This window comes from Nyctibius grandis, chromosome 3, assembly GCF_013368605.1.
Source record: "Nyctibius grandis isolate bNycGra1 chromosome 3, bNycGra1.pri, whole genome shotgun sequence".
Taxonomy (NCBI): Eukaryota; Metazoa; Chordata; class Aves; order Nyctibiiformes; family Nyctibiidae; genus Nyctibius; species Nyctibius grandis.
The window spans coordinates 29769913-29797027 of NC_090660.1; the positions used below are offsets into that span (position 1 = coordinate 29769913).

A 27115-nucleotide genomic window follows, 5' to 3' on the forward strand; every position below is an offset into this window, starting at 1 on the left:
AGCCGGGCGCCCCCCGCCGCCGCAGCCCCCGCTGACGCCTCTGCCTTTCCTTCCCGCAGCAGGGCCCGGGGGGCCGCGGCGCCCACCCGGGCGGCCCGGAGCCGCCGCCCGCCGCCCCGCAGCCGCGGGAGCCCTTCGCGCCCAGCCACGGCAGCGCCTTCCACCTGCCCGAGCCCCAGCACGCCGCCGCGCTCTACTACGCCAGCTCCACGCTGCCGGCGCAGCGGGTGAGCTCCCCGCTGCCCGCCCAGCCCGGCGGCTCCCCCACCAAGCTGCCGCGGGCCGGCTCCGCCGCCGAGGGCGCCGCCTACGCCAGCGCGCAGCGCCTCTCCTCCCCGAAGCAGTCCCCCAGCCGCCTGGCCAAGTCCTACAGCACCAGCTCGCCCATCAACATCGTCGTCTCCTCGGCGGGACTGTCGCCGTCCCCCATCCGAGTGACCTCCCCGCCCACCGTCCAGTCTAACATTTCCTCCTCTCCTATCCACCAGTTAAGCTCCACCATCGGCACTTACGCCACCCTGTCGCCTACCAAGCGGCTGGTTCACGCTGCCGATCAGTACAGCAAGCACTCCCAGGAGCTGTACGCCACCGCCACCCTGCAGAGACCCGGCTCCCTCGCAGGTAAATCGCGGCCGGCAGCGCCTTGGGTCCGCGGCGGCAGCGGAGTGGGGCGGCGGGGGAGTGGGGGGATGCGCGGTGCCGCCCCGCCCGCGGAGTGGTGGGGAGGTGAGGGGCGAGGGAGGGGGAAAGGCGGCCCCGGGCGGCAGCGTCCCGACGGGCCCCGGCGTCTCCCGGGGGGGTGGGGAGGTGGCGCGGCTGCCGGCCGAGCAGAGGCAGGAGTGGGGTGGGTTTGACAGCAGACCGGTTTGGGGGGATTGTGGTTTTCATTCCGGCAGCGGTGAGTGGGCAGGGGCAGGGTGCCTGCTGCTGCTCTGACAGTCCCTCACTTCTCCCGGCTCATCACAGCCTCCCGGTGCCGGGAGGGGTGCGTGGTGCCGGGGAGGTGCGGGGCCGGCAGCGCTGGGCGCTGAGCTCCGTGCTCTCACCCGCTGTTTGGGTGGGGAGCATGTTACTATGGTGAATCCCTTCTCCGCAGCGATCAAATACTGTGAGCCTTTTGCAGAGAATCGCTCTTCCCCGGATTTACGGGCAGGTCTGGGGTGTTTGACAAGTTTGGGGTTACTTAGCAGGAACTCCCGGTGTACCAAGTTGGTAGCGGTAGGTAGCGGTTATTTGGCTCCGAGTGCTCTGGAGGGAATAGGCTGTTACAGCTGATTTAATGTCTCTGTAACCGCAGACTTTGAACAGATCCTAGAAGTGAGATGCTGGTGCGCTGTTCCCTAAACCATCTCTCTGCTAAACAGAGCATCCTTCAGGGGTGGGTTTTTTGTGTTCTCAAAATTCCCAGTTTCATTGCTATAGTAACAGCTGCTATGCTCATATGTTCTCCTGTGTGACATAAATAGATTTGAAGATAAATAGGATACATAAAGAGGTCTGTCTATGTTTATCAGGCAGGTACACAAGTTTCTTACTGGAGTTAAAAACCTCATCCCCCTTTCTCCTCTCACCCATCTCCCCTCCCCCACTCCAGCAGTTGTTGGCATCCTATATAATTCCAGGGTGTGATGTCTAAACATACAGATTAAATTATCTGGTAATAAAATATAGTGTTAATGTATCTCCTTGTAAGAACTGTTTGATGGGTTTTTTTCCTATTTAAAGGGTGGGAATTTGAAAACTTTTTTTTGTTTATGTAACACGGGTTTTGACATTCAGAATGTATAAAGAGATAGCATCACTAAACAATGCCGACATCGAGATCTCAGGACACTTCCATCAATCCTGTTGTCAAATATTCAGTCTCAAATTACAAAGTGGTTTATTTAGCAGTTATATTAGTATAACTTCTCCCCACTGTAGTCCAACACTCTGTTGGCCACAGGTACTAATTACTGCCTTTGTAGAGTAAAGTGGTGATGTAGAATTGACACAGACTTTGTATTTTAGGGAGTTTTGCAACTTCATCCTATAGCAAGAGTTGTTTGAACCTAAATAGGCGTGGAGGGAACTGTCAGTGTCAAAGGAACAGAGGATAATTCAATTTAAAATTTACATACCTGTGGGTATGATCTACCAGTATTTCCCTGGTTTTTCTTTACCTTTGTTCTAGGATAGAAGTCTTTGCTTAGGAAAGTTGCTAACAGGCGCAGTCCATATTTTTCTTTATGTACTTATAGCATTGGAAATTGTATTGTACTGAGGTTTTGCTTTTGTTTTTTAAAGAAGGCATCTTTTATAGCATTGCAGCATTAAAGCTGTGATACTGGCTTAGTCAAAACTTGTTCTGTAGGGCTTAAGGCCCATCATAATGACTCTGAAGTTCGAGAAACTGTTCGTCCTATGGTAGACCAAGTTGCAACATGGATTTTTAGTTTTTTGGGCTTTTTTGGCCAATAGTGATTGTACAGGCATTCCTGATGGGGCTTTCTACTTTGATTTGAATAAAAGCTAAGAAACTGGCTTTCATTTTATTGGATTGCTTTTAAACAAAAGCTTTTGATAAGACTTCTTCTGCATCTTGAGTAACATAGGTACTTCCTTCCCTGCCTCTTTATAGGACCCACTGTGATGAGTTGCTTGTCACTGATTTATGGCTCGAGTGAAAGAAAAGCTTACAGATACATGCATTTAGGAAATGGCTGGTGTATTTTTATGTGGATTTTAAGGGGGGGGATAGTGATTGGACTTGCTATTATGTTTGTAAAAATTGGTAAAGCCATGCTAGCTTTTGTAAGTGTTGTGCAGTTCAGAACAAAGATAACGAGCTTCTGAGTTACTGTGTCTCATAGGGATTTGCTTTTAAGTATGCTAAAAATCTGTGTCTTATTTTATAAGAAATGGAAAATCCTGTAACTTGAATAAGTATTAGTTGACAGACATGCAGAGATAATATTGCTACTTAAAAGAAAAAAAAATTTGAAGTGGGAGCAACAGTATTTTAGTAAATACCATTTTTTCCCACAGTGGTGACGTGCCTTTCAAGTAGTCCTTGAAAGGAGCTCTATCACAGGACGCCTTCTTTCACAGAGGTTTCCTATTGTGTGTTCCCACCCGTTATTTTCCATTACCCCTCTGTAGCATGTTCCTCATGGCCTCCCCGCCATCCCGGAGTTACACATTTGCTAGCGGTGTTAAGTGCCTGACTAATCTAGACTTTCACTGGATTCACTGAAGTCAATGGACTACACAGAGGCTTAAAATTAACGTATACTTTAGAGTTAGCCAGGATCAGCTGTTACGAATACTACTAAGGCTGTCTTCAATTTTTTCTATAGGCGTTTTTGCTCAGAACAAGTTTGGTATTTGAGCTGTAAGTATATTATATTATTGCAGAAGTTTTCCAGTCATGTTAGAAATCAAACCCATTGAGAAGGAGAGCAAGCAATTGTATATTGAGAAGCTAATGTTCAATAAATGAGATTTTTTCTTCTTGTTCACTACACCAAAGAGGGTTTTTTTTTCTTCGAGAGAGGAGGAGGAGGAGTGAGAATAGTTGTCCAGGTTGCACTGATTGATGGTTTGCCTGCTGTGATTCATGTGAAGTTGCACTGGTATGTATGTGTCATCACAGGGATAATGTTACTCAAAGTAATCTTTTTTTATCTCCAGGAAGAAAAAATTATTTGTAGTAATTACCAGGCATACAAATAATGCATTTGTTTTACTTTTTTTGGTGATGATATTAGAAATTTGTACTGGAGCTGTCTAGTTCATGACTGCTATAGGGTCTCAGTATGCTGAACAAACCAAATGATGTCAGTACCAGGGTTAGATGTTTAAAACGTAAGACCTTCAGACAGTATCAATTTTTTTTACAGATGTACAATGCAAACATAGATTGCCCAACACTGAATCTGTGTAAGACTTAATTGAAAAGATGGCATTATTTATATTAATTTTCTACAAACTTGATTATGAAACAACTTGAAATGATAAAAATGGCAATTCTTAGACTTCAACCTGAATGTAAAATAAGACGTGCAACAGCATGCAATGACTCCGTTTTAACCGAGTAACCTTAGAAACGTCGTCAGAAAAGGGTTTTAGTCTACTTATACCTGAACTGTTACCATTGCCAAGCATGTGCATGTATGGGTATATGTGTACGTGTGTATATAGTGGTTCCTGTGAGTGTACACTTGCTGTGTTCACTCTTAATCTAGCTGCTTCATTGCTATGATCTGCAGTTACAGTTTTGGAAGTAGTTTTCCGATCTGCGCTGCTCCAAAGCATACTCGACTGTCTGTTCAAGCAGCGATCTGAATCCAGAAAGCACAGTTTGTAAATATCTTCTTGCAGCTACCACGCCTGGACTGAGCTGCAGAGTGCTGGTGGGAGCCAAACTCACCAAAGCAGCCCGTTTTTCACGGAAGGAGGAGTAGGTAGGGCAGCAGGCAGCAGTAAGATGGGAAAATCCTTTCAGGAGGCAGGTCGTCACACAGGTGCCCACTCTTCATGGTCCTCTGAAGCATCTCTTGCTGGCCAGGATCAGATAGACAATACTAAATGAGTAGTGGTTCTGCTTAGGAGCAAAGGGAGAGGAGGTGGTGAAAGGGTGTTGTTGAGGTAGTTTGTGCCTCAGGTTATGTGACAGTGGAGCAGCCCTGGTGTTGCAGAGCCACTCCTGCCTCTGCATCCAGGCTTAGGGAAAAACTAGAGACACATAAGACAATGGTAGGTGATTTTATGCATTGCTTTATTACAAAAAACTAAAAAGGAAAATAACTATGTTTGAAGACTGCATCATGCTCAGTCAGCTGTACTAAGAGGTTAGGTTTAAGAAATGAGTGTTGGTGTGAATCACTTTGTGTAATGTTAGGTGGAAAGAATATTATGCAGCTATTCTTCATGTAGTGGTGACATGTTCCACTGAAACAAGAGCTGCAGCATCCCTCAGACAGCCCTGGTGCCACTGCTGAAAACTTCAGTGCTCAGCCTCGTGTTTGCAAAGAGAATCTTCTTCCAGGTCCCTGTAAAATCGAAAAATAAATGGAATTTGTCCTTTCTGAGGTAGGACTGTTTGTATGCATGTGTAGTATTAATACTAAAATAACTCTGGTTTATAAAACTGTGGCATGGGTTAGTATGTAAAATATGCTTTATACTCTCCATTGAGCAAAGAGTTCTAAGTTTATCAGGGTCTTAACTGGTTCCTTCTGCTCCTTCATCTGTCTTGTCTCGCTCTTCTCCCTCTTTGCTGGGAACCTTCCTTTGCCCTTTCTCCTTCTATATGCTTTTCATTGCGTATGATATGTTGAACCCTGGTTTCCTGTTGAGATTTATGGCAGGACTGCTATTAGGTCATGAGTGTTGACACGTTTTAGCGTTTTGGTGTGCAATCATGTGGGCACAGAACAGATCAGCTTATGCGACTGAGTATGGGATAACTGATACACATTACCACTAGCATGGAATTGGATTTCCTTTCATAGCATGAAAATATTGGATCGTCTATATATCACTGGTTCATTGCCATTTTTACAAAAAATTATCTAGTTAAGTGTTACAGTTCTCCAGTAAATCATGCTGTGTTGTGTGTTTGTGCTAGAATGGCTGCATTACTGCTTCTGACCATATATGCATCCACCCCTTCTTTCATGCCACTACAAGGGGGAGAAATAACTCTTTTGGGAGAGTGAGGTAATATTAAAATCAATGCTACTGCTAGTTAGTGCTAACCCATGTTAATACTAGCCTCTCTGAGGGGTTTAAACTGTATGCAAGTAAAAGTTTTTTTTTTTTGACTGCATTGAACCCAAATTCCCACCAATGTTCACAGATGCAGACAAGACTTCACCCCATGCATCACCATGCAGCTTTTGAGCAGGGCATTATAGATAAGGAAGGTACAAGCAAAGTGTTAATCCAAAGCCAAAGTGGATCTACATCACCCCAGAATTAAAAGTTCTCTGTGCCTTAAAATCCCCACCTGAGACACAGGGCTCAGCTAATAAAACAGTCTAGGTGTGAAGTGCAGTTGTAATTCTTTGGACAAGTAAGGAAGGAAAATCTTTGGGTTTTGTGGCTTTGAGATGAGCAGTGAAACTTGGACTGTCAATATGATTGATCATAACAAAAAGGACACTCAGTTGTTTCCCTTAACTATTTTTCTTGTATTTTTGTGGAATCCTGTGAGTATTTCTTTTATAGGGAGAATAAAATTGCTTCACTAATTTTAACCAAAAGAGTTTTCTATAGGTTTTTTTCTAAGTTCGTTTGTTTGTTTGTTTTTGTTAGCTAGAAAATTCCTTCATCTGCCTGTCAGAGCCTTCACACATGAGAACGTTGTTAATGCCATTTTGTTCTGGGACAGACAGTGCAGTCCTAGGATTTTTTTTTTCTCCTTCTACTTTTTGTTTGTTTTGAAACTCTTTCTTTCGGACAAGAAAGCAAAACGAAAGATTTTCGGGCATCTAGTAATATTTCCGATATTAATCAGAGACATATAATTTGGTATGTTTTTGATACTAAAAGTTATTTGTTTCCACGTTGTAACCTGGAGGTTAGAAGTGCTGGTGTTGGTCTTGGAGCTGATACAAATACACAACTCAATGTTCACTTCGCTTTTCTTTGCTGCTAGTTGTACTTCCACCTATTCCTTCAGTGATAACTATGTTATTAGTTGTTACAACTGAAACATTTACAGTAATGCTCAATTCCAACTTGGGCGAGGTATCCAAAATGGACAGTCTACAGCGATAAAGCAGAAGGAACAAGATGGATGTCTTTGAAATATTTTCTTATTGCCGTGGTTTTTGTTCCTGCATCTTTCAAATGTAGCTTCCATGGAATTAATTTGCTCATAGGAGAGGGATAATTGACAAGAGCCGAATACGGAGGCCCCATGTACGTGAATATAACTTTGAGCTAATGAAATTGAGCTTGGACCTCCTGTGTGAGCAAATGCTACAAATATGTCTTAACTTGTGTCCCATTCGCGTACTGACCGTCACCTTTCCCTTTGCTTCCTGTTCTTGATGTGGGAGATCATTTGGCTGATCTTCCCAGTGGTCTTTCAGAGGGATAAGACATCAAATAATATTGCAAAATAACAAGCTCTTAGGCAAAGAAAACCAGTCTCCAGCATTGCTGAAAATCGATGCAACTGGTATGAAGCTGCTAGAATTTTAACTGAATGACTGTGGGAATCTTGAGTGGCAGTGGCTGTTTCTGGGCTTTTAGGTAAATGTAAGATGCTTCTGGTCAGTACTGAAACCTGCACTGTTGCTTGTAACCACACAACCTGGCATGCAGTTTCTGGCCTCTGGTCCTGAACTTTGGCAGTGTACCTAGAAGGCCAGGATTCAAATGCAAGTGTGCAAACCACTGGTAGGAATTTCTTGAGCATCAGAGCAGAGTTTAAAAGGTCTGTGCTTATATACCTGCTGAAAAGAACCATGAGAAGGAGCTGAAGTTGACAAAAAGCTAGCAGCGAAGAGTCAGTGTCTGTAGCAGGAAGATGGCTAATTCAAGGAGCTGAAACTCTTCTGTCAGTTTTTCTTGGCTACGGAAATCCAACGAAATATATGAAGTTGAAGAGCAGTGTTTTGGGAACCTAACTTTTTGGAACTTTTGTTTAGAGCAGTGGAAATACATTAGCCAGTGTTGGCACTGCAATTCATATAGCTGTGTCTTGCTTGTGTTGATTTGTATTATTTTTAGTATGTGAGATTACAGGCAGAGGCTGGGGCCTCATGGGCTACGGTATGTCCAAACTTCTGGATCTTGAGGGCATGCTAGTGAGGCTGAGTTTTGTCTGTGCCCGTTACCACCCCTTTTGCACTCAGGTCTGAATGGTGTCCTCACGTACCTGTTTTCCTCTTCAGTTGCCAGGAGCATGATTATGGGTCCTCCCAAACATCTTTGGTCTTGAACTCACTTGTTCAGAGCCGAAAGGCGTGCTGTTATATGGGATAGGGAGTACTAGGCAAGAGGAAGGTCCCCTTCAACTCAAATTTCTGATATTCAGTCTTTTGTGGCATCAGTGAAAATATTTGTTTGTGCTATACGATCTAAATTGGGATGATTGTGTTTGTCTCACTTGTGCACTGGGCCAAGAAGGCACATGTGGAAGCTGTACCTTCCTCATGGTCTGAAACCGCATTGCAAGGCCTTATCCAATAGCCTGGAAATGTTTGTCACAAAAGTCACAATAAATAGTGACAGAAATCTTCCGTCCCTCATGCTATTCAGATATTTAAGAGAAGTGAGAACATGCCCTTCATTTTTGCTGTGGTGAAAAACTTCATCCTTTCCACTTTCTGTGGCACATAAACTGTTTGCAGTAGACAGAGCAGCTGAGATCTAGAAAGTCAGTACACAGCTCATGAGCAATGTAAGCATTCATTTGTTGGGAAATTTAATAGCTTTTTGGTTATTGTGTGCACACACCAGCTTTAAAACAGTGCAGGTGACTTTGATCCAAAGTAAAGTGATTAACTAGGGCAGGAAGAAGATTGCTAACTGGGGAAGTGAGGAAGGCCAAAACTTGAGTAGGGACGTGCCCATGGCTGCCCATGCTAAGATGCAAAGTGCTCGCAGGTGAAATACATTAACCGTCAGTGGTGGTTGCCAGAAACTACACTGGACCAAATTCTCTCTGTGAGCAATTGTGGGAGAGAAATGAGGCAATTTTGCTCTAAGTGTAGGGTCAAGCTTGAAGATCGCCTAGGTATGGACCCAGAACAGAGAGAATACTTTTTGTTTTTAATAAAAGTGGTATTATGGAAGGCAGAGAGAGCTTGTCTAATGATAATGAATTCATGGAACTGTATATTATCATAAGTGGGTAGAAGCAAAAGTCAGAATTTAATATGCTGAAATGAGAAGGACCAAGTGATGACTAATCTTACAATTATAAGGCATGGCATATGAAGCTGCCAGTTGGATGACATAGATTTTTAATCAAGTTGCAACTTGCAGTGTGTAAGTGAAGAATAGAAAAGTGCCGTATTAGTTTGAATACAAGTGGTCTTAAATCTCAGGCAACCCTCACTTTTCTGAGGAAATTTTTGCATATGCTTTTCTATATTTATCTCTCCCGTAGTGTATGCCTATGTCTTGCCTTACAGCCCCTTACCGTCCCCCTCCAACCCAGGTGCGAACCATCCCTTTTATCAGATAGCCAGCTGTGCTGCTCTTGGGCAGTAAAACCTTTTGATCATAGGACTAAAGCTCTCCCTCGGTTTAGAGAGTGTTGCCTGGGAGGAAAGCAGGGGTGGAGAAGGAGTTGTGGCCCTCTGATGCTGGGTCAGATTTTCTGTGACTGGAGAGTGAAAGGACTCCTCTCCATGGGGTCCTTCCTCCACCCACACCTTCCCTGAGCATCCTGGCTCAGCAGGAATGCAGTCATGTTTACGTTTGCTTGCCAAAAGGTTCCATAAGCTCTTCAAAGTCTTTGTACTCAAGTCCTGGGAGCATGATCCATGAAGGAGGGTGAGTTGGGCTCTTTTGGATATTGGAGAGGAGGAGGGACGAGAAGATGGAGGGAGACGAGACAACAGCTGTTTGCGTGTTTGGGGCCCTGAAGAAAGGGAGGACTGAGTAAAAGAAAAGTTGCAGACCAGCTAATCACAGTGCTTTGTTGGACATTACAACAAAAGCTGGTAGAAAGGATAATACAAGACACGAAGGTGGTAGATGGTTAATGGGCTAATTTGCAACATGAGTTCACCAGAACCAGATTGTACTGGAATAACCTGCTTACTGACCTTTTCTCAGATTATATCTGTTGTCGTTCTATTTCCTATCAGGACTCTGAGCACGCGTTTTCTGTAGTGCCACTTGGGAAATGTTTTGTTAAGCTGGAGAAGATAGATGTTCTTGCAAGAGTGTAGTTGGGTAAGGACCTGGGCAAAGGAGCATTGTCAGTCTGTCATTTTGAAAATCAAATTAATGGAAAGGAAGGATGTTACTAATAAAGTCCCACAGGGAGAACTCTTTCGAACGCTTGAAAAATACTTTTTCATTTTATTATCTCGGCACAAAACCCTGAAATATGCCAAGGAAACTTTTTGATAGTGGAATATTAGGAGGCATTTTCTGAAGAAAGGAAGATAAATCCTGTGTAGAAAGAGTCTCACAGATCAGAGGGAAAGAACAGAATTGGAGCCAAGCTAATAACACACCTAATAGCTAGTTACAAATTAGGGATCTTTGGCTGAAAACAGGTGTAGGAAAAGGCCTGGGTGACCTGCTTGACTACAGTACGTTTCGGCCACCTATATTAGGAAAATAATAGAATATTTCATGGCCTAATCACATAACAGGCAAAATTAGGAGTGTTATGTATTGTTAGAACTTCGTCCAAGGAACTAGATACAACTGTGACCCTCTGGGGACAAGTGAGACTCTTTCCAGCCCTCTTCTCTTCTGAACTGATCTGCCTGGATGATCAAGAAATTAAGAAGCCTGTTGTACACAGACCTGACTTAGTGTGTTTTCTTCTTTTCTTAGCAGTGGAAAGGCTGCTAGCTTACGTAGCTGCTGTTAGTAAATCAAAGTTATACATCAAGACTGCTGAATCCTGGTAAGAATAAGTAATTTGATGAAGGATTTGACAGCTTTTTTTTAAAGACAAGATCAGTCAAGTCCGTGGCAACTTTTAGGGTAGTAGCATCTGACCAAGGAGGGAGTGAGAGCAAAAGGTATCACATTAGTGGCTTGTTTTCACACAGAAGGCTTTGCTTTCAGGGCTTTGACTAACCAGCCATATTGTGTTTGTCTTATATGGAGGATCTTTGTGGTAACTAATGCTCTTCATTTTCCCTTGAAGAATTGAAACGGGTAGCCATGTTGAAGATAGAGTGAGTCTTGAGCCATGATTGCACTTTATCGGGTCTCTGACCAAGCTTTGAAGTTTTCAAGGCTTATTAATCAAAACTTTGCATTTCTTTCAGTCTGAAGTTGGGAGTTCTTGTCCAGCTCACGTCATCCTTGTCTGCATTGCACCTTGAGCTGCTTTTGGCAAGAATCTGAAGCTAATGCTGAACATAACTGAGCAGTCTTCTCCGAAGTGATCTAATTTATGTCCTGCCCTGCTTAAGGTCCTGTCCTGTGAATCTGGGAACTCAAGGTCTTAGCTGAGAATCTCTTTTTCTCTGAAGTTTATCAAGCTTGTGATGGATTGCGTGTCACTGATTTTCTCAGTCTGCAGTAGGTTTCAGACTGCTTTTGTAAAATCAGGCAAAACTTGATGCAAATGTCTTCAGCCAGCCATATGATCATGGAAGTGTTGGTTTCACAGGTGAGGCATCCATTTGACATGCAAGTGATATTGATTTGCATTTCTGAATAACCAGGAACTAATTATGGGGCAGTTCAGAATCCCTCAAGTGTTTGTCACCTTTGGGCTAACATCCATTTCATCCTTCTGATTGAAAGCACTTTTAAAGCCCTTTTTGAAGCTGAACCCTTCCAGTGGTTTATTGCAAACTACTGTGAACACACTTCTTGTGTTTCTTATCTTCGTTCTGCTTTCCTTTTGCTGGTGACCTTCTGCCACCATTTGTCTCTTGCAGCATTTGTCATGGCTGTTTCTTTTTAGTGTGGACTCTGTGCTCGAGTGACAGGACTCTTTCAGCTTATGGTCCTTTCCTTGCCATGCTTTTCAGGGATAATCTGAATTTGTGAGATTAATGGCACATCGTAAGGTCTGTTGTGCTGGTTTTGTTTCTTTTCTTTTCTTGTCTCTTTTTTTGATTTAAATAAGTTCCTGGGAAAAAGTCTGTAGCCATCCATTTCCTTTTTTGTTTGCTATGTATTATGGAAGGATTTACATAAGACATTTTACAGAGGTTTTGGAAGTTGGATACTAAATGCTTACTATTGTGTGATTGCTATATTAGTAAACATAAGGAATTAAAAGAGAAAACTTTATTTTATGGGATATGATCTGTATGATGATCGATCCAGCATAAACTTTGCTTAAATCCTTAAGACCCTCATCTCAGTGTTAACAGTATTCCTTTTCTTTGTCTCTACACTCAGCATTTCTTTTACTTTTTTTATTTAGAGCAAGCCTGTTAGAATTGCATTAGATCATAATGATTTTAATAATAGGAGATTATTTTAAGTGTTTTAGCAGAGGTCCCGATGTATCCATAATGGGAACCACCTAAAACCAGCTTGAATAATACTATGATAATCTACTGAACAAAAAGCTATAATTGTAGAAGTGGATAATTGCTGGCCTGAACTTTTTTACAGGCATAACTGAATTCTTTAGTTAGATTGCATTCAGATTGATTATGTATACATTTAATAAAAGCTCCATGTTTTCACTCTTCATGTTTTAAATGCAATGAGTCTCAAACGGATAATGAAAACTTGATGAGTAATGTAGTACGTTACAGAATATCCAAAGAAATCTTCCCTTTCTTGAACGTGGTATTAAAAGAAAGACAAAGATAAGAAACCCTCTTTTTTTTCACCTGGAATGTCACAGGCTTATACCTTGGAGTGAATTCTAGAAACTGGGGATTGCAAGCAAATGCTCATTGAGGAGGAGAAAGCTGCTGGGAGGAGAAAGTGTTTAATACTCTGTCAAAGATGACTTTACATAAAAGACCAAATCCTATCTGATGCTTTTCTCCGTTCTCTCACTGAAATGCAAGTTTGAGTACAAGGTGTTACAGATAAAATCTCCAAAAGTTAATATTGTTCACACATCTAATAATATGCAATCTCATTGTAAAAGGAATTACAAAAGATAAATTGCAAACACTCTTCTGTGAGCAAACCCCAGATGCATTGTCTTGGATTTCAACTGCACGTGTCAAGAGACTGGAAAATGTGTTTGCAAAAGAAGTATGCGCAATATTAACCATAAATTAGTACTTTTTGAAAGATGCACACATGGTCAGGATTCATTTGAAGTATCTATTTGCATTTTCCCTGTTAGCAGGAAAACCACCTGTTGGAAGTGTGAGTACCCAGGAATGACAGTACGATTAGATCAAAAGCTCAGCTTGCCCAGGGAAAGCCAGTTCAGGAATACTGTAGTTGAATGAGCTTGACGCTTCATTACCCATGTGAGTTTTGTTTTCTGGTGTTACCCTTCCCACAGGGTTACACAATGACTGTTTTCCCTTTTGGAACCACTGTTCTGCAAAGCGCATTCCTTAATCAACAAATTTTCTGTGCCAATCTTGAAACTTTCACTTCTAGCTGGATTTAAGCTGTAGATATTCTTTCTGTTCCCTGTGCAGGGAGGAGTCAATGCAGAAAGGCTTTCCCCTTCCCCCTGCACCAGTGCTGCTGTGAAAACTTGCTCCATTTAAGGTTGACTGAGCTGATGCTCAGTTTGGGGGAAGGGTTGTGAGTTGCCGAGTTCTTTAGATGCTGTGCTTTTCCGCGATGTTAAACACGATCAGAAAGTGAAGTTTTCGCTGGCAGGCATCAGTGGAACAGTGCCTGATTAGTTTTGTTGGAGGCAGCAATTGCTTTTTAGCAAATAGCTCATGCTGCTGGAAGTGGTCTGTAGCCCTACAAAGATCTGTGGGGTTTGCGATGTTCAGTCCTACACTGCTGCTTAGGAGGCAGAAGTAGGGTGCATGAGGCTTGCCTTTGTACGGCTTTGTGCCTCGGGGAGGAAGGAAGACCCAGCTTTGGGGAATTAAAGACACACTGTTCTTCCTTTTGGTTTGCAGTCAGTCCTTATCAGAGAAATGTTAACTGTAGGGTTTCACAAAATAACTCATAGAGGTTTTTTTCTAGATGTTTACTTTTGGGGTACATCTCACCAAATATATTAATATTTCTGTTCCTTTACTTGCTGAGTTGAATGTTTTGCGGCAGCACCTGCTTTAGCATAGAGCCCATGGTGCAGCACAAGCTTTTACAGTTCAAAATTTGAGATAACAACTTCTTTATCTTAGAAAAGATAAAAGTTTTAGCAAAACTTCAAAGAAGATCTCTTCTGCTACAAAGCCTTGATATTATTTTCAATTGTCCTGAAGCCGTGGTGAACTACCCAACCAGCATATGCACAGCAGCTTGGCATTGTTGCTTAGTAACATCATGTATTGCTGAGGCAGTCAGCCTTCAGTTGAAGCGGTTAGTGAGCAGGAAAGTTAGAAATGGTGATCTGTATTGCTGGGTAGCAGTATCTGCTCCTGTTCGTGCGTAGGACTTCTTTCCCCTTTTTTTTTGTAAAATTGGCAGGGTTGAGGGGAAGGGAAGAGGCAGAGCTTAAGAGGGGGGGGGGGGCGGGGGGGAAGTACCCAATGTAATCGTTCAGTTAATAGTTTAAAAAAAAATTAAAATTTTTATCTATCATTTTCTGCCTTGCTGAAGGCAAGTTGTTGTTGCTTTGTGCAGCTGTTGGTTTGGGGGAGCTTTTGTTTTTCGTTCGTTCTTCAGTGGCAGTTCCCTAGATCAGAAATGAAATGGGAATTATCTCCCTGAACTTGTCTGTCACATTTAATCTGCTGTTTCTTCCTGGCTATCTTTGCCTCTTATCTCTTTGCTCCCAGTCACACTTTTCTTCCACTAACAATTTATTTTTGATAAAATGTTTTAAGCAGGTGAATGCTTTTCAACAGAATGAGGACAGTAGCAGGAAAAAGAAAATGCTTGTGAGGAAACACAGATACATGGTGTGGGGTTTTTTCTGTTTTTCCTAGATTTGTAGAATAAAAATAACTGATACAATACTTTGCAGTAAAGTCACATTGCATGACTGAAAAGTAAACAGACAACTTAAGAAAGCATTTTTAGCTTTATTTCTCTTTCAGATATACTTAGGAGTGTAATTAATTTCAATATTTAGTTAAAAACTAGTTTAAATGGAATAAAAATTATCCAGATACTTCTTATAAGACATAGTAGGCCTTATCAAATTATTTTAAAAGTTTATTTTGGGCCTGTTTATTACACTTAGAAAAGTGTAATCCATTCCCCCCCCCCCCCACCTTTCTTTATTTTTAGCACTGATGTGGAAAGTGCTAACCCTAGGTCAGAGGCTGGTTTTGCAATGTCCCTTAAGCAGCCAAAGCCAATCTGTTCTGAGGAGACTTCCCTAAGGTACTTAATCTGGTTAATGGACAAATTATGTCTGGGAAAATCCACAGTGTGAGCCACACTGCTGAACATGACAGTATCCCGACAGTGCAACTGTTAACAGGTTTGACAGTGCAATGATAGTTTACAAGAAATGCTCCAGACCATGCTTCATATTACACTTCAATCTTTTAAGTAGAAAACCTCAGGAAAAGCAGGCAAATGAGGCAAGTAAGTTCTTTCAGTTCTGAGGGCTTCTGTGTTGTAGCACATACTTGTTTTGTGGTGATCTCCTATAGCGTGGACTGGGGATGCCAAAGTAGCACATCTCTGTTATTTCCAGACATCCAGGGTTCGACATAAATTGAAAGGCGTCATGTGTCATCAGTCAATTCAGTGATGGTGTTATTTCCTTTAGTTGTACAAATAGTCCCGAGTCACAGACAGAATAGTGTAGTGAGAATGCAGAAAGAATATAAAGACAAAAATGAGTTTAATTCTGAACTTTTGATAATCTTTAATGTCAGTATTTGGGGAAAGAAAAACTTCAGACCGAAATCAATATATTTAGAGTGTGTGTGTCTAAAATCTGAACAGGTGAGAAACCTATGTTTAAGAAAAAGCTAAACCCAATTAAAAGGAATTGAATCCAGACTGTGTTTTGGTTCCGGTGAGTGCAGATCGTTGGTATGCTAAAGGCACAAGCCGACATACCCAAGGTGTGCATTAGCTGGTACTACCGTATGGCCTGTCATGTCTTACTGGTTAATTTAACCATCTGTCCTGTCTTGACAATTTGTATTCACTTTCAGTACTTGGGTTAGATATGTTTTCTTCTCTTTGGTACCGTGCTTTTCATCACACAGTGCTGGCATATTCCTGTTGTCTTAGTTTTATAAGTTTTATTTATAATAACATTTTTTTTTGATCATACTGTCCTCTTCCAGTGTTGTGAGGAGAAGATGCATGTATTCAGACAAGCATTTTAGAGGTGTTTCTGCATAAATGTCTGGCAAAAAAAGGTCAATATCAAAACTATAGCTATGAATGTTTGACTTCTTTCTCGTTCTCCCCCCCTGCCCCTGTTCACTTCTAATTCTGCACTTAAGTTCACATCGGCTTCTTTACTATGTAAAGTAAACCAGATTAATGCCTGTAAAAGAGGTTTCATTACATATGAGTTCAGAGCAAAAATCCTACTGTTCATATCCTCTTTCTCACATGTTGCTTTTTCAGAATTACAGTGAAGCTATGACCTGATGCACTGTATAATTTTGGTTTTTTTTGTTATAAGGACAGTAGCATTTCAGAGCAAACATCTTAGAGAAACTCATGTCAAAAAGTGTTTTCAGCCCTGATGTGCCATTTAAATCAAAAAGTTCTTTCAGTACTCTGAAAAGCATGCAACGTACCAAAGCTATGAAATTGCTGTGATTCTCTTTCAGTTTCTGTGCCTGCAGTCTCTTATCTTGCTGATGTGCTTATTACAGTTTTACCAGCGTGTGGGGTTGGGTTTTGTTGTTTTTTTAACTTGTAATCTAAGAATACATCAGTGCAAATTACATGTGCAATGTTGTCATCATGTTTGAAATTAAAGTCTGTACAGCCAGTTGTAGATGGTCAATCCTCTTTGTTAGAAAATCAAATCTCCCGAGTACAATGTGTCGTAGCATGTTCAGAGTCAGAGTTTGATAGTTAGAGCCTCAAGTAGCCCAAGATACACTATGTGTTGAAATGTGTGGGGTTGCAACCAAGTTAAGTTAAATGGTGTAAACACGTTGCTGATTAGTGGTAATATAATGGTCACTGAGCTTCATCCTGCAGTTCATATCTCATTAATTATGTTCCTGTGTCTTAAGCATAAGGAAACTGCTTAACAGGTATCTTGATAAATATATTTTGTTATGGGGGATTTCTAAATGAGGGCTGAATAGTTTATCTGGTTAAATCTGGATGTTTTCGTGTTGTGATGATCACTTGCATATTTCATATTTCCAATGAGCTCTTAAATCTTGGAGAGGAGGGCAGTATCATATACTCTTGCTATTAGAGATGTTTAGAGAGTATTATGAATTTGTAGGGCTCCTTCTTAGGGCTGCAGCAAGGCAGGATGACTGGTTGTAAAGGCTTTCACAAGGGACACAAATTAAAACTGTTCAGGCTTTATTAAGGTATATGCAAATGCTTGTGTATCCATTCATTGGAATACTTTCAATGTTTTTAGCTTCTTGAAATGAAAAATGCTGCCAATTTAGTGGTTTACTTTATTGACCTAAACTGTCAGATTAGCAGTGTCATTCAAATGTGTCTGTTGTCTTTATTTCCGTGACAGCCCACACAAGAAGAGCAATTAGGGATTTTTTTGTGTAGTTCTCTCACGTTACACTTGTCTGATTATAGTATTTTTCTTCCTGTGGAAAGTGACACCTTGTCTAAAAACAAGCGTTCCCCTATACAACTGAGTAACATATCTGAATAATTTGGAAACCTTCAGCTAGTAGGGGTTTTTTTAAGTGTAAAGGGTGGAGATTGTCTGTTTGATCCAATAGGTAGGACTGCACTCTTCCTGGGTTCTTTCTATTGCCCCCCTTGAATGTGGGAGGAAAGTTTGTAGGAATGTCGTATCTTCATTTGGTAAACCTTCTGGCCAGTTCTAGGTCATCATCATTGCCCTAATCTGATTCACCTGGCTGAGGGCTCACAAGACACCTCTGCTGGAGCCTGACCACAGTCTACTTTTACAAGCTCCACAGAGATGCAGAAGAAGGGGTGTTCTACTTTCTATCAGGTTTCAGTCTTAACTTGGAGACTTCAGAGAAGACTCCCTTTTCTGTATGCTTTGTTCTTATAGTTAATCACTTTTTGTTTAAAAAAATAAATGTACCCTATTTTGATATTTTCTTTCTTCCCCCTACTTGTCTGCTTTGCTTTTGATGCTTCTCACTGCTGCTTTAGAGCCTTTTAGTTTTCTCCACACTTTCCGCTGTGATGCGACTCTGGCAGTGCAATCAAATAATTTCTCAGTCTTTTGTCAAGCTAAAGATTTGACTATTTAAGGAATTAATTGTCAACTCTGGTGCTAAATACATCATCTGTAATTAACGGCTTGTGGAACTGTAAATTTAATAATGATTTGTCTTCGAATTTGCACGTTGACCTGTCTTTGAATGGGCTTGATGCCTTATACTTCCCCAAGGGAAAAATGGCATTACTGCTAGGGGTGGGTTGGCCAGGGAGGAGGGATGAGTGTGTTTTTGGAATATGTTGGAGAGTTGCGTGTGGCCGTGACGCACATCACTGCTTCGGTTTCAAGCAACCCAGAGCGGTGCAGGGTTATTGGCAGGGTGAAGGGATGGTGGTTGGTTGAGGTTTGGACAAATGCCGTTTGGGGTGAGCCGTGTGTTTATGATGCCGTTAGGTTTAGGGAAGCCACTTCTGAGGGCGATGAGCCTCCCTGAATGCGAGAATGCTAATGGGCCTTGGTAATCCAGTGGTCTGTTGCTTCCTGGTAGCATATCGATCGCTGCTGATCGTTCTGACCTTGTTGCTTTTCTGACCTCTGTGAGCTTTACACTGCATTAATGCAAGTTTTTTTTGAAGCAGATGATACAGCTCAGCTTGCAGCTTCAGGTAATAAAGGATGTAGCTGTTTGCTGCTAACCCAGGATGCAGGCAGGAGGCGTGTTATGCCTCTCTCTTGCTTTGTGGCATCAATTCTTTGAGTTCACGGTCTTTGTTTTGATCAATTATCCTAACTGTCTTTCCAGTGTCTTCCAAGGTAGCAGCAGAAATATGGTGGAGGGGCTGAGTGTATAGATGAGGTAGGATGCAATTGTCTGAAATCCATCACACTTCCCTCTTTTTCTTTTTTTAATGGTATAAAAACCTACAAGTCTTTTGTTGACTTCAGCTGTAACAGCTTGTTAGTTTTTCTGAAAGTTATCAGTGTGAGTTTTACTAGATGTGATACAGCACTGGCAACGGAGATAACTGTTGGTATAATAGCTATCGGTTAGTTGATTTTAATATTTAAATAAAAGATGCAATAAAAACCTGTTGCTCCTAAGTTGAGACCTGAATAAGTTAATACATATAAGAATTTTAAGAGCAATGGAAAATAGATTTTAATCAAAACCAGAACTTGCTATTCCAGTTTTTGATATACCAACTTAATAGAAACATTAAAAATGGTGGTGGTGTTCTATCTTCTTACACATTTTCTGATTTTTTTTTTTTTTTTACTAATTTTAAGAACTTTAAAGGGTGCTAGTGTTCTGTGTTTAAAAATTGATGTCTGATAATTTGGAAGTCGTGTAGTAAAATTGCATATTGAGGTCTGTAGAAAAGTATCAGTTTTGCTTGAAACTAAAAGTGTTTAAGGGACATTCTTTAAAAAGTATATTCATGTTATGATGGCCTTCATTTCTGAGTTTTTTAGAGAGTTTATGGTTTTAAAATGAAAATATTTTAATTACCTGTTGAAATCTTTGTTTTCTTGAAACGTTAGAGGAGGAGTGGCAGTTACTCCCTGATAGTTATAACTCGAACTTTTTTTTGTGGTGTTTACCCATAATCTTGTTATTCAGGTGGCTTTAAGTTCTCTCTAGATTGCCACTTAGCTGCTTTTTGGCAAGTTATATTGGTTTTCTTTTATTGTTTGTCATATCTTTCTTGCCTTGTTTGCTTAAACTGTAATGTGTTTTGGTCAAGAAGTTTCTCTGATTATATGTATGTTTACTGTTTAGTACAGTAGTGTTACAGTCCTAATTACATGTGCAGTGTGCAAATAAACCTCTGTTTAAAGTTAGCGTAATAAAAAAATACTAAACTTCAGTATTAGACTAGTATTAGCACTTGCAGATTCAGAACTATCAGTAGAGTATGAAGGAGGTTGAATTAAGCCCACCTCACTAGAAGACTAGCACAGCTATTTGAGAATATGTTAATATTTGGGTTATACTGCCACTAAATTCAACAGGGAAAAAACTTTCGATTCAGGGTTAAGAAGAAAATCTGTTGCTCCAAAGAGCATTGTTAATTTGTAAATGGACAAAAGAAATGTAGTACTTGTAGAAGGGGCTGTAATTCTTTATTCCATAGCAAATCTGGTTTGTTGAGGCACTATTGAACATCTGAAATGTTGCGCTCAATTTTTCTATATTTTTCTTCTCTGAATACAGATTGAACCAAGTACAGAGTGAAATCTGGATGTAATCATAACAGGCTGTGTTTTAGGCCACTCCAAACGATACTAGACTTTGGTGGAGTCGTTCCGCTGCTCTGAGAATCAGTCTCAAAGATGCAGGGTTAAAGAGCATTTTGAAAATGCGGACCATGAAGAATTTAGTTCTATAATAGTGATATCAACTTGCTGGATAATTGCAGTAGTTATAGATAAAATATGTCTTTGGGATTCTTGGCAGACTTTCTAGTAAGGGGGACAACAGGATCACTTTCAATAGCGTGCTAACGGCAAGTCAGTCTGAAAAATGTTTGAAGGGACAAATATGCAAGTAGGGTATTCCACTGAAAACATGCACATACGTTGAAAAATTCAGAAGAAAACACCTCTATGGCACAAGCTGATTAGAAAGAAGGAAATGGAATAAATTATTATTTTCCTCCAGAGAATTTGTATTAAAGTTTAAATAACTTTGTATCTGTGTATCTTTCTCATTTCTATCCTATGTTGCTATCACACATTGCTTTATGTTGGTACTTTGCGTTTCAAAAATATTTAGTGTTTGTTTATGCAAGAAAACCACTGTCAACACCGTGAATATGGTAGAGATTTTCCACAGGTGTGGCCACACCGTTTGTCTGAGCAGCACAAGCTGAGTCAGTAAAACATTGCCCACATCCAGGATTTTAATCTGACAGGAGTATCAGCAAGGGGTGTGACAGCTGTATCTTTGATTGCTTTTCTAAACATTTAAATCCCATGTTGCCACTTTGTGGTAAGCTTTGGCAAGTGTTGCTTGCTTACTTGCTTGCTTCTTGCCTTCGAAATGTGTAATATTTACATGTCTTCCCCATGACTCTCCTTGGGAATCTTACTAATGGACCACAGAACTGAAGTATCTAAGTGACAATGTGATTCAAATGACAAAAGTAATTACAGCTGGAAATATACACGTCTCTTTTTTTAAATGTCATGATAGAAAATAGCATTTTAATAGTAGAATAATAAAATATTTTAATGCGATTCCAGTTGATCTTTTTTTAAAAAAAAAAGAGCTGTATCCTTAAAATAGTTTTCTAGAAGGCATGTTTAATTCATTCATCCTCAGAGGGTTTAAGTTGGAGAAAGTCTTAGTGATATGATTTTTTTTAAACTGTTCAGGGCAAATGTTGATAGGGCATGACATCTGTTGTACTTCAGGGAAGCAGCAAAAAGATCAGTCTTCATATAACTACATCTGTTTGTCAGTTTTACATTATTTCATTTGTAGATCTTAAGATAAGGACATAACATGTGAATTTAGTTCTGACTGTGCTTCTCCCTTCTCCCCCATTCCTGATTCTTCTCTGGACCCCTTTGGTCTAGGACATTCCTGAATCTTACAGCTTGATTTTTTAAAAAAAAAAAAAAAAAAATTGTTTTTTTATTTCCTCTGTGTAAGAAGAGATATCTGTAATGTGTTTATGAAATGTATCTGTAATGTGTACATATCCAAAATATGTAGTTTCCTAGGAGGAAATGGGGTTTTGGAGTAGGTGCAGGCAGCTGGATGATGCAACTAAAGGGATTAGCTGGAGCTGTTGCTGCCCCTGCATGCTGGTTTTATTTGTATGTTGAAAACATTTATTTCTTCGTTTTGTTTTTTTTCTTTTTTTGAGTTGAAGTGCTGCTTTCAAGTAAACTTTTCATAAAGTAGATCCTGTATTTGTCACTGTTTTTCTCTCTCTCAAATGTCTCTTATAAATCTATTTGCAGCTGGGTCTCGGGCATCTTACAGCAGCCAGCACAGCCACCTTGGCTCCGAGTTAAGGGCACTGCAGTCTCCAGAACACCATATAGATCCTATTTACGAAGACAGAGTTTATCAGAAGCCCCCTATGAGGAGTCTCAGCCAGAGTCAGGGGGACCCTCTGCAACCAGCACACACAGGCACATATCGCACTAGTACAGGTAGGTGGATGTAACTTGCATGATTATCCTTTTTATGAGATATATGTTATTCTTCAGTACTAATTTTTCTCTTTCTAATGTGCTGAACAAAATGTACTATGTGCATGCCAGTCAAACAAAATACCTTGTGCAGATGACAGCTCTATCAATTGAACTCCGAAGGCATGCACAAAATGGATAAATACTTAATTTTATGGTATATATACAGTAGGTTAAGCTAATTTGGGGAGGGGGCTTACTCATAGGGCGAGAGAGAATATTTTTATTAATCTTGTGTATTGTCTTTGAGAAAAATCTGTTGTCTCTGAAGAAATTGCTTGAAGAAATTATGCTTGCAAAGGTATTTTGTGTGTTACAAAGGGACTGCAAAGTTCCTTCCACATGAAGCTAAAGGACTGTTCAGTTGCCTTCAAAGTGGATCATAAGTAAGTGTTCTTCCTCCCTCCTACAGAGGTATACTTAGGTATAGGTACAGAGACATAAAATTGAACTATGGCATAGAGAAAAGCTGTTAGCATCACTGGTTTATCCATAAATAATAATAATGTCCATGAAATGCATTGGTGTACAAGTCCTACTTGCAGAATGTCCTCTCAACCAAATGAAATACAGCTGTATGTTGCAAACCACAAATAGATCACAAATCAACAGGGATATTTATGGTATTTAATGCACAAAATAATTAGAGTGCATAAATGCTACAGCCAAAATAGCCTAAAGCAGATGTAGAAAGAACTTGCCTTAGGAATTATAAGTATTTCTGGTATTTTATCTTTGATGCGTTGATCAAAGAAGGAAGATTATGTCCATTCTCAGATCACTTCCATTTTCATCAAGAAAAAGTTATGTGTACTTTTTGGAGCAAGATTCTTTGCTTTCCTTTAAAACTTTTTTTTTTTCTTTTTAAAACTATTTCTCCAAGGCCAAAGCTGGCAGTTTTTGCATGTCCAAAAATTTCTATTGTTTTATGCGAGTTTTGGGTGTTTGGAGTACAGGAGAAAATCCTTAAAAAGAAATTTTTCCACAGAATTCTCCAGTTAAATACTTGTAACAGCTTTATACTTTTTGAAGAACATCATTACACCATTTCCTTCCTGTGAAAGAAACTGCCATAGTATATGTTTTGTATAGAGTCATACATGTGTCTGAGAAGAGATAACTATCTTTGCGTGAAGGGGACAAGACCTCTCCCTAAATCACTGAGCAGCAGAGGCAGTGATAGTGAATGAAGCAACCCTTTATACTGAACTTTAAGCCTTGTGTTCCACATGTAGCCACCTTGTATTCCCTATACGATGCTCTCTTTCCCAGTCATGCCCTGAAGAGTGTTTCTTGGTTTGCTTGCAAAATATCGCTTGCTTCTCTGCGCTGAAGTAGCAGGCTGTCTTGTGACTGTAATCTTCACAAAACCTCCTTAAGGAAGGAAACCCTGTCAACATAGATCACAATTATAGTGAACGAAACTGGGACATGGGTTGTTAGTGGGTCATACCTGAAGATGGGTTTTCAGAAGGGAAGAGGAAAAGCTAAAAAAATACACCAGTTTGGGTAACAGAAATAGGCCCTGTGAAGGTGAATTTTGTTTTGCTGTTTGTGACATGGATTTGAACATTGCTCCACGCTCATTCTGAAGAATGACCCCATCAGTCCAGCTTTGTGTTGGGTTGATCCTCCCTCGCTTTCCCCCTCCACCCCTATCATCAGGGTCAGGGGAAATAAAAGCAGGTGGACGCATGCCAGGCCAATTATTCTGTTGCTCCGTCGATAGCTGTTAGCTGTGGATGCTGTCAGCCTTTCACACAACCAGGCTGAAGAGCTGTCAGTGCTCAGAGGGAATTTTGGGCTGGATCATATCAGCTCTCAGACTCCTGCCTCTACCACAAATGCCCATAGGAACACATCCCTTCTGATGGAGACCGTACAATTTTTCTCAAATTAGCAGAAAGGAGGGGAAGGAGTTCAACTGAAGTTTGGCACATATAACTTTCTATTTCTTCTTTGGGTTGTCTTAGTGTTTTTTTTATTGTAGGACTGAATAACTATTTGTCTCAAATAAGTGGTATAAGATATGAGGGATGTAGATTGCTCTGTACTCCCTGAAGATACGTGCCAAGGATTCATGGCCTGTGTCTTCTGGTGCATTAATTGCACCAAGGTGGGAGCCACGGGTGAAAGCTTTAAGACTTCAGTGTGCTCCTTTATAGACCATAGTTCACATTCTTTTCTCTATTACAACAGTACCTTTAATCATGAAGATGGTCTGTGCTTTTCCACATCTGATGGGGGGGTGGGAGAAAGGGAAGGCAAAGTTAGCCTAAGGACTTTTTCGAAAGCCTGGATTTTTTTTCGCTGCAGCTAACATTCCCCGTTAGAAACAAAAGTTATGCTAGTTGTACTTGCAAACTGTTTACTTGTGTATGTTTTTTTTCAAAAAGAACATTCTTCCTGAATTTGAAAATTGCACTTAATTTGGAAGATTAAGTGACTCACAGAATGGAAACTTTTTTTTTAAGGAAAACATAGACATCCCCTCTTTCTCTTTTGTGATGTCGTAAATACTTATTGCATTCACGAATGTTTACACAACTAAGGATAAAGCCCACTCAGTTTTTCATGCTCTAGGCGAATCACTATTCAATAAACAGAATTTAATTAGCTAAAATTTCTCTACGGGGTAAATTCACTTTGTTCTACTTACTCACTGTTTTTGAGGGTGTTTTGTTGGTTTTTTTAACTTTTGTATTTTCCTTTTTTTTCACTCGTGAATGAAATGCATGGTGATAGTTCTGCACTAAGGGCTGCATATTGCAGAAGGTACAAAATAGTAGGAGCTTTACTGAACATCTTCCTTACTAGCATAACTTTAGATAGGGGCAGGATGAATTCTTCATCACTTTGTGGTTTAAATTATGACTGGGTGTGTTACTGTCATCCTGTATAAACTAAAAATAATCTTTCAGACTTGACAGCAGTAGCTGCATAGGGTTTGGTTCGCTAGCTGTTACTTAAAAATTCCTTTTGGCCTTCAAAGGGTAATGCCTTCTCTTATATAAAAGTACCAGCCCAAACTTTTGTGCTAAAAGTAGCAATAAATGTGAAATTCTACTTTTGAAATGGAAATCCACAAAAGATGTACTTCGAGGGACTACTCAAACATAATATAAATAACAAATTAATTTACTTACTGAATAGCAACTTGGAATTTGTATTTGTAACCCAAGTAAATAACAGTAATATTTTTTGTTCAGACAGGTGTGTTTGTTACTTTCCTTATAAACCAAAAGGTCTTGCATTATTAATTTAAATCCTAAGTTAATAATAGTAGAGAGAAGCTTATTTGATGGGAAGTTTTCATGAACACCGCTGGAATTTGAAGAGGGCTGTTACCTAAGAGGGGGAAAGGATTGCTGTTCAGCCAGAGTGGGACACAGAGCCAGTGATCGTTTGCTTATTTGCAGAACTAGAAGTTTGGACTAGGGATTTAGTCCTTAATTATTGACATTTAATTCACGTTAAATATGAAACAAGTCCAAGAGGGTAAAATCTAAATCTCACTATTTAGCAAGCCTAGGATTTCTGTAGCTGCCTTGAGGAGAAAGCAGCTTCGCTGCTCAGGTTCTGGGATGTCAGCACCTACCTGCAGCAGGGGAGCACGGCTTCAGCAGTGGTGGGATCTGTGAGACCAGTTGCCATCACCCTCTGGAGGCTGGCAGCACTCTGGAAGCTCATAACAACACTTGCTTTCATCGTGGTCCCTTGGTGAAAGAGACAAGCCCTCTTCTGAAAAAAAAAATAAATCTGATTTCTGGATGAAGTTATTAAAAGCTTTGAAAGAGCGCTGTCCCCAGCGGTCTGGAAGTCAGGAGTGGTAAATGGGAGGGCAGTCATTATTCTGAACTCTCCACAAACTGGGGCTTTTTCAGCTGAAATAAGTGCTGCTGGTTAAAAGCAAAGCTGGATCTGGTAACTGTGGACCTTTAGACCTCAAAACCTGCAGAGTTCTCATGTTTTAAAAGCCCTCACTAGTTTCGGTGGTGCCGGGCAAGTATCTTTGTCCCCAGCCTGGCACAAGTGGCAAGGATGAGCCAGCAATTGCACCAGATGAGTGAACCTGTCCGCCTCAGCTCTGTGAAGGACATACACATCTCACTAGCACCAGGGGGAACCCTGATGGCTTGAAGAAAGCTTAAGGATTGCCTCAGGATGCAGACCCCAAGGACAGTCTCTGCCCCGGCCCCTGAAGGTCACCATGGGGAAGGCTTCCTGACGCAGCTCAATTGTGGGCAGTCCAGCAGCTTTGTATGGTTATGTGGCCAGTTGGCATTAGTTTTGAGTGGTGGGTGCAGGGAGCTGAAGTGCCTCCTTGATGAAGACAGAGCGCACAAGGAAAGGCACTGCGAGGACTCCTCTGTGCCTCCCAGAGAGAGGGGGAAAGGGTTAGGAAAAGGAAGAGCAGAGTCTGTGATTGATACTGCTGAAATTAAAAAGAGGACCCTGAAAGGAAAGTTTTATTGAAAGGAGGTCGAACAGTGAAAGGACAAGCAGTCAAAGTTTGCATTGCTTCTGAAGAGTGGCTTAGTGTGGGACTTGAAGGATTTACCAAGCATGCTCTTGCAATGGGTTATCTGTAGGGAGCATGTGTTGGGCAGGGACACTCCTCCAGCACTTCTCGTGGTAGTTCCAAAGCTGCATGATGTCCCTGCATGCACAGGTGGTTGCCAGGCTGCCCTTCAACTTCTCCAGTGGCCTCCTTTCCTTCAGACCAGGTCTCCCCAAGGTTCCTCCTGCCAGTGCTTGGATGGTTCCACCAGTGCATTGCCTCTGAAGCTGTCTGTTACCAAAAGCTGTGCTGCCGCAGGCTGCACCACCTCCTAGGTGCCATGGTGGAGAGTGCTGATCAAAGAGAAGAGGCCTGTGAAA

The 27115-nt window shown here is 41.0% G+C and overlaps 1 protein-coding gene across 1 annotated transcript in view; it reads left to right on the top strand.

Moving 5' to 3' along the window:
* The window catches only part of CTNND2 (catenin delta 2), a 570838-nt gene that overhangs the window by 274684 nt on the left and 269039 nt on the right, over nt 1-27115 (top strand). Inside the window, exons 6-7 of the mRNA XM_068395844.1 lie at nt 63-621; nt 22001-22195. Coding sequence (XP_068251945.1) covers nt 63-621; nt 22001-22195 — 754 coding nt within the window. The remainder of the gene's footprint in view (nt 1-62; nt 622-22000; nt 22196-27115) is intronic.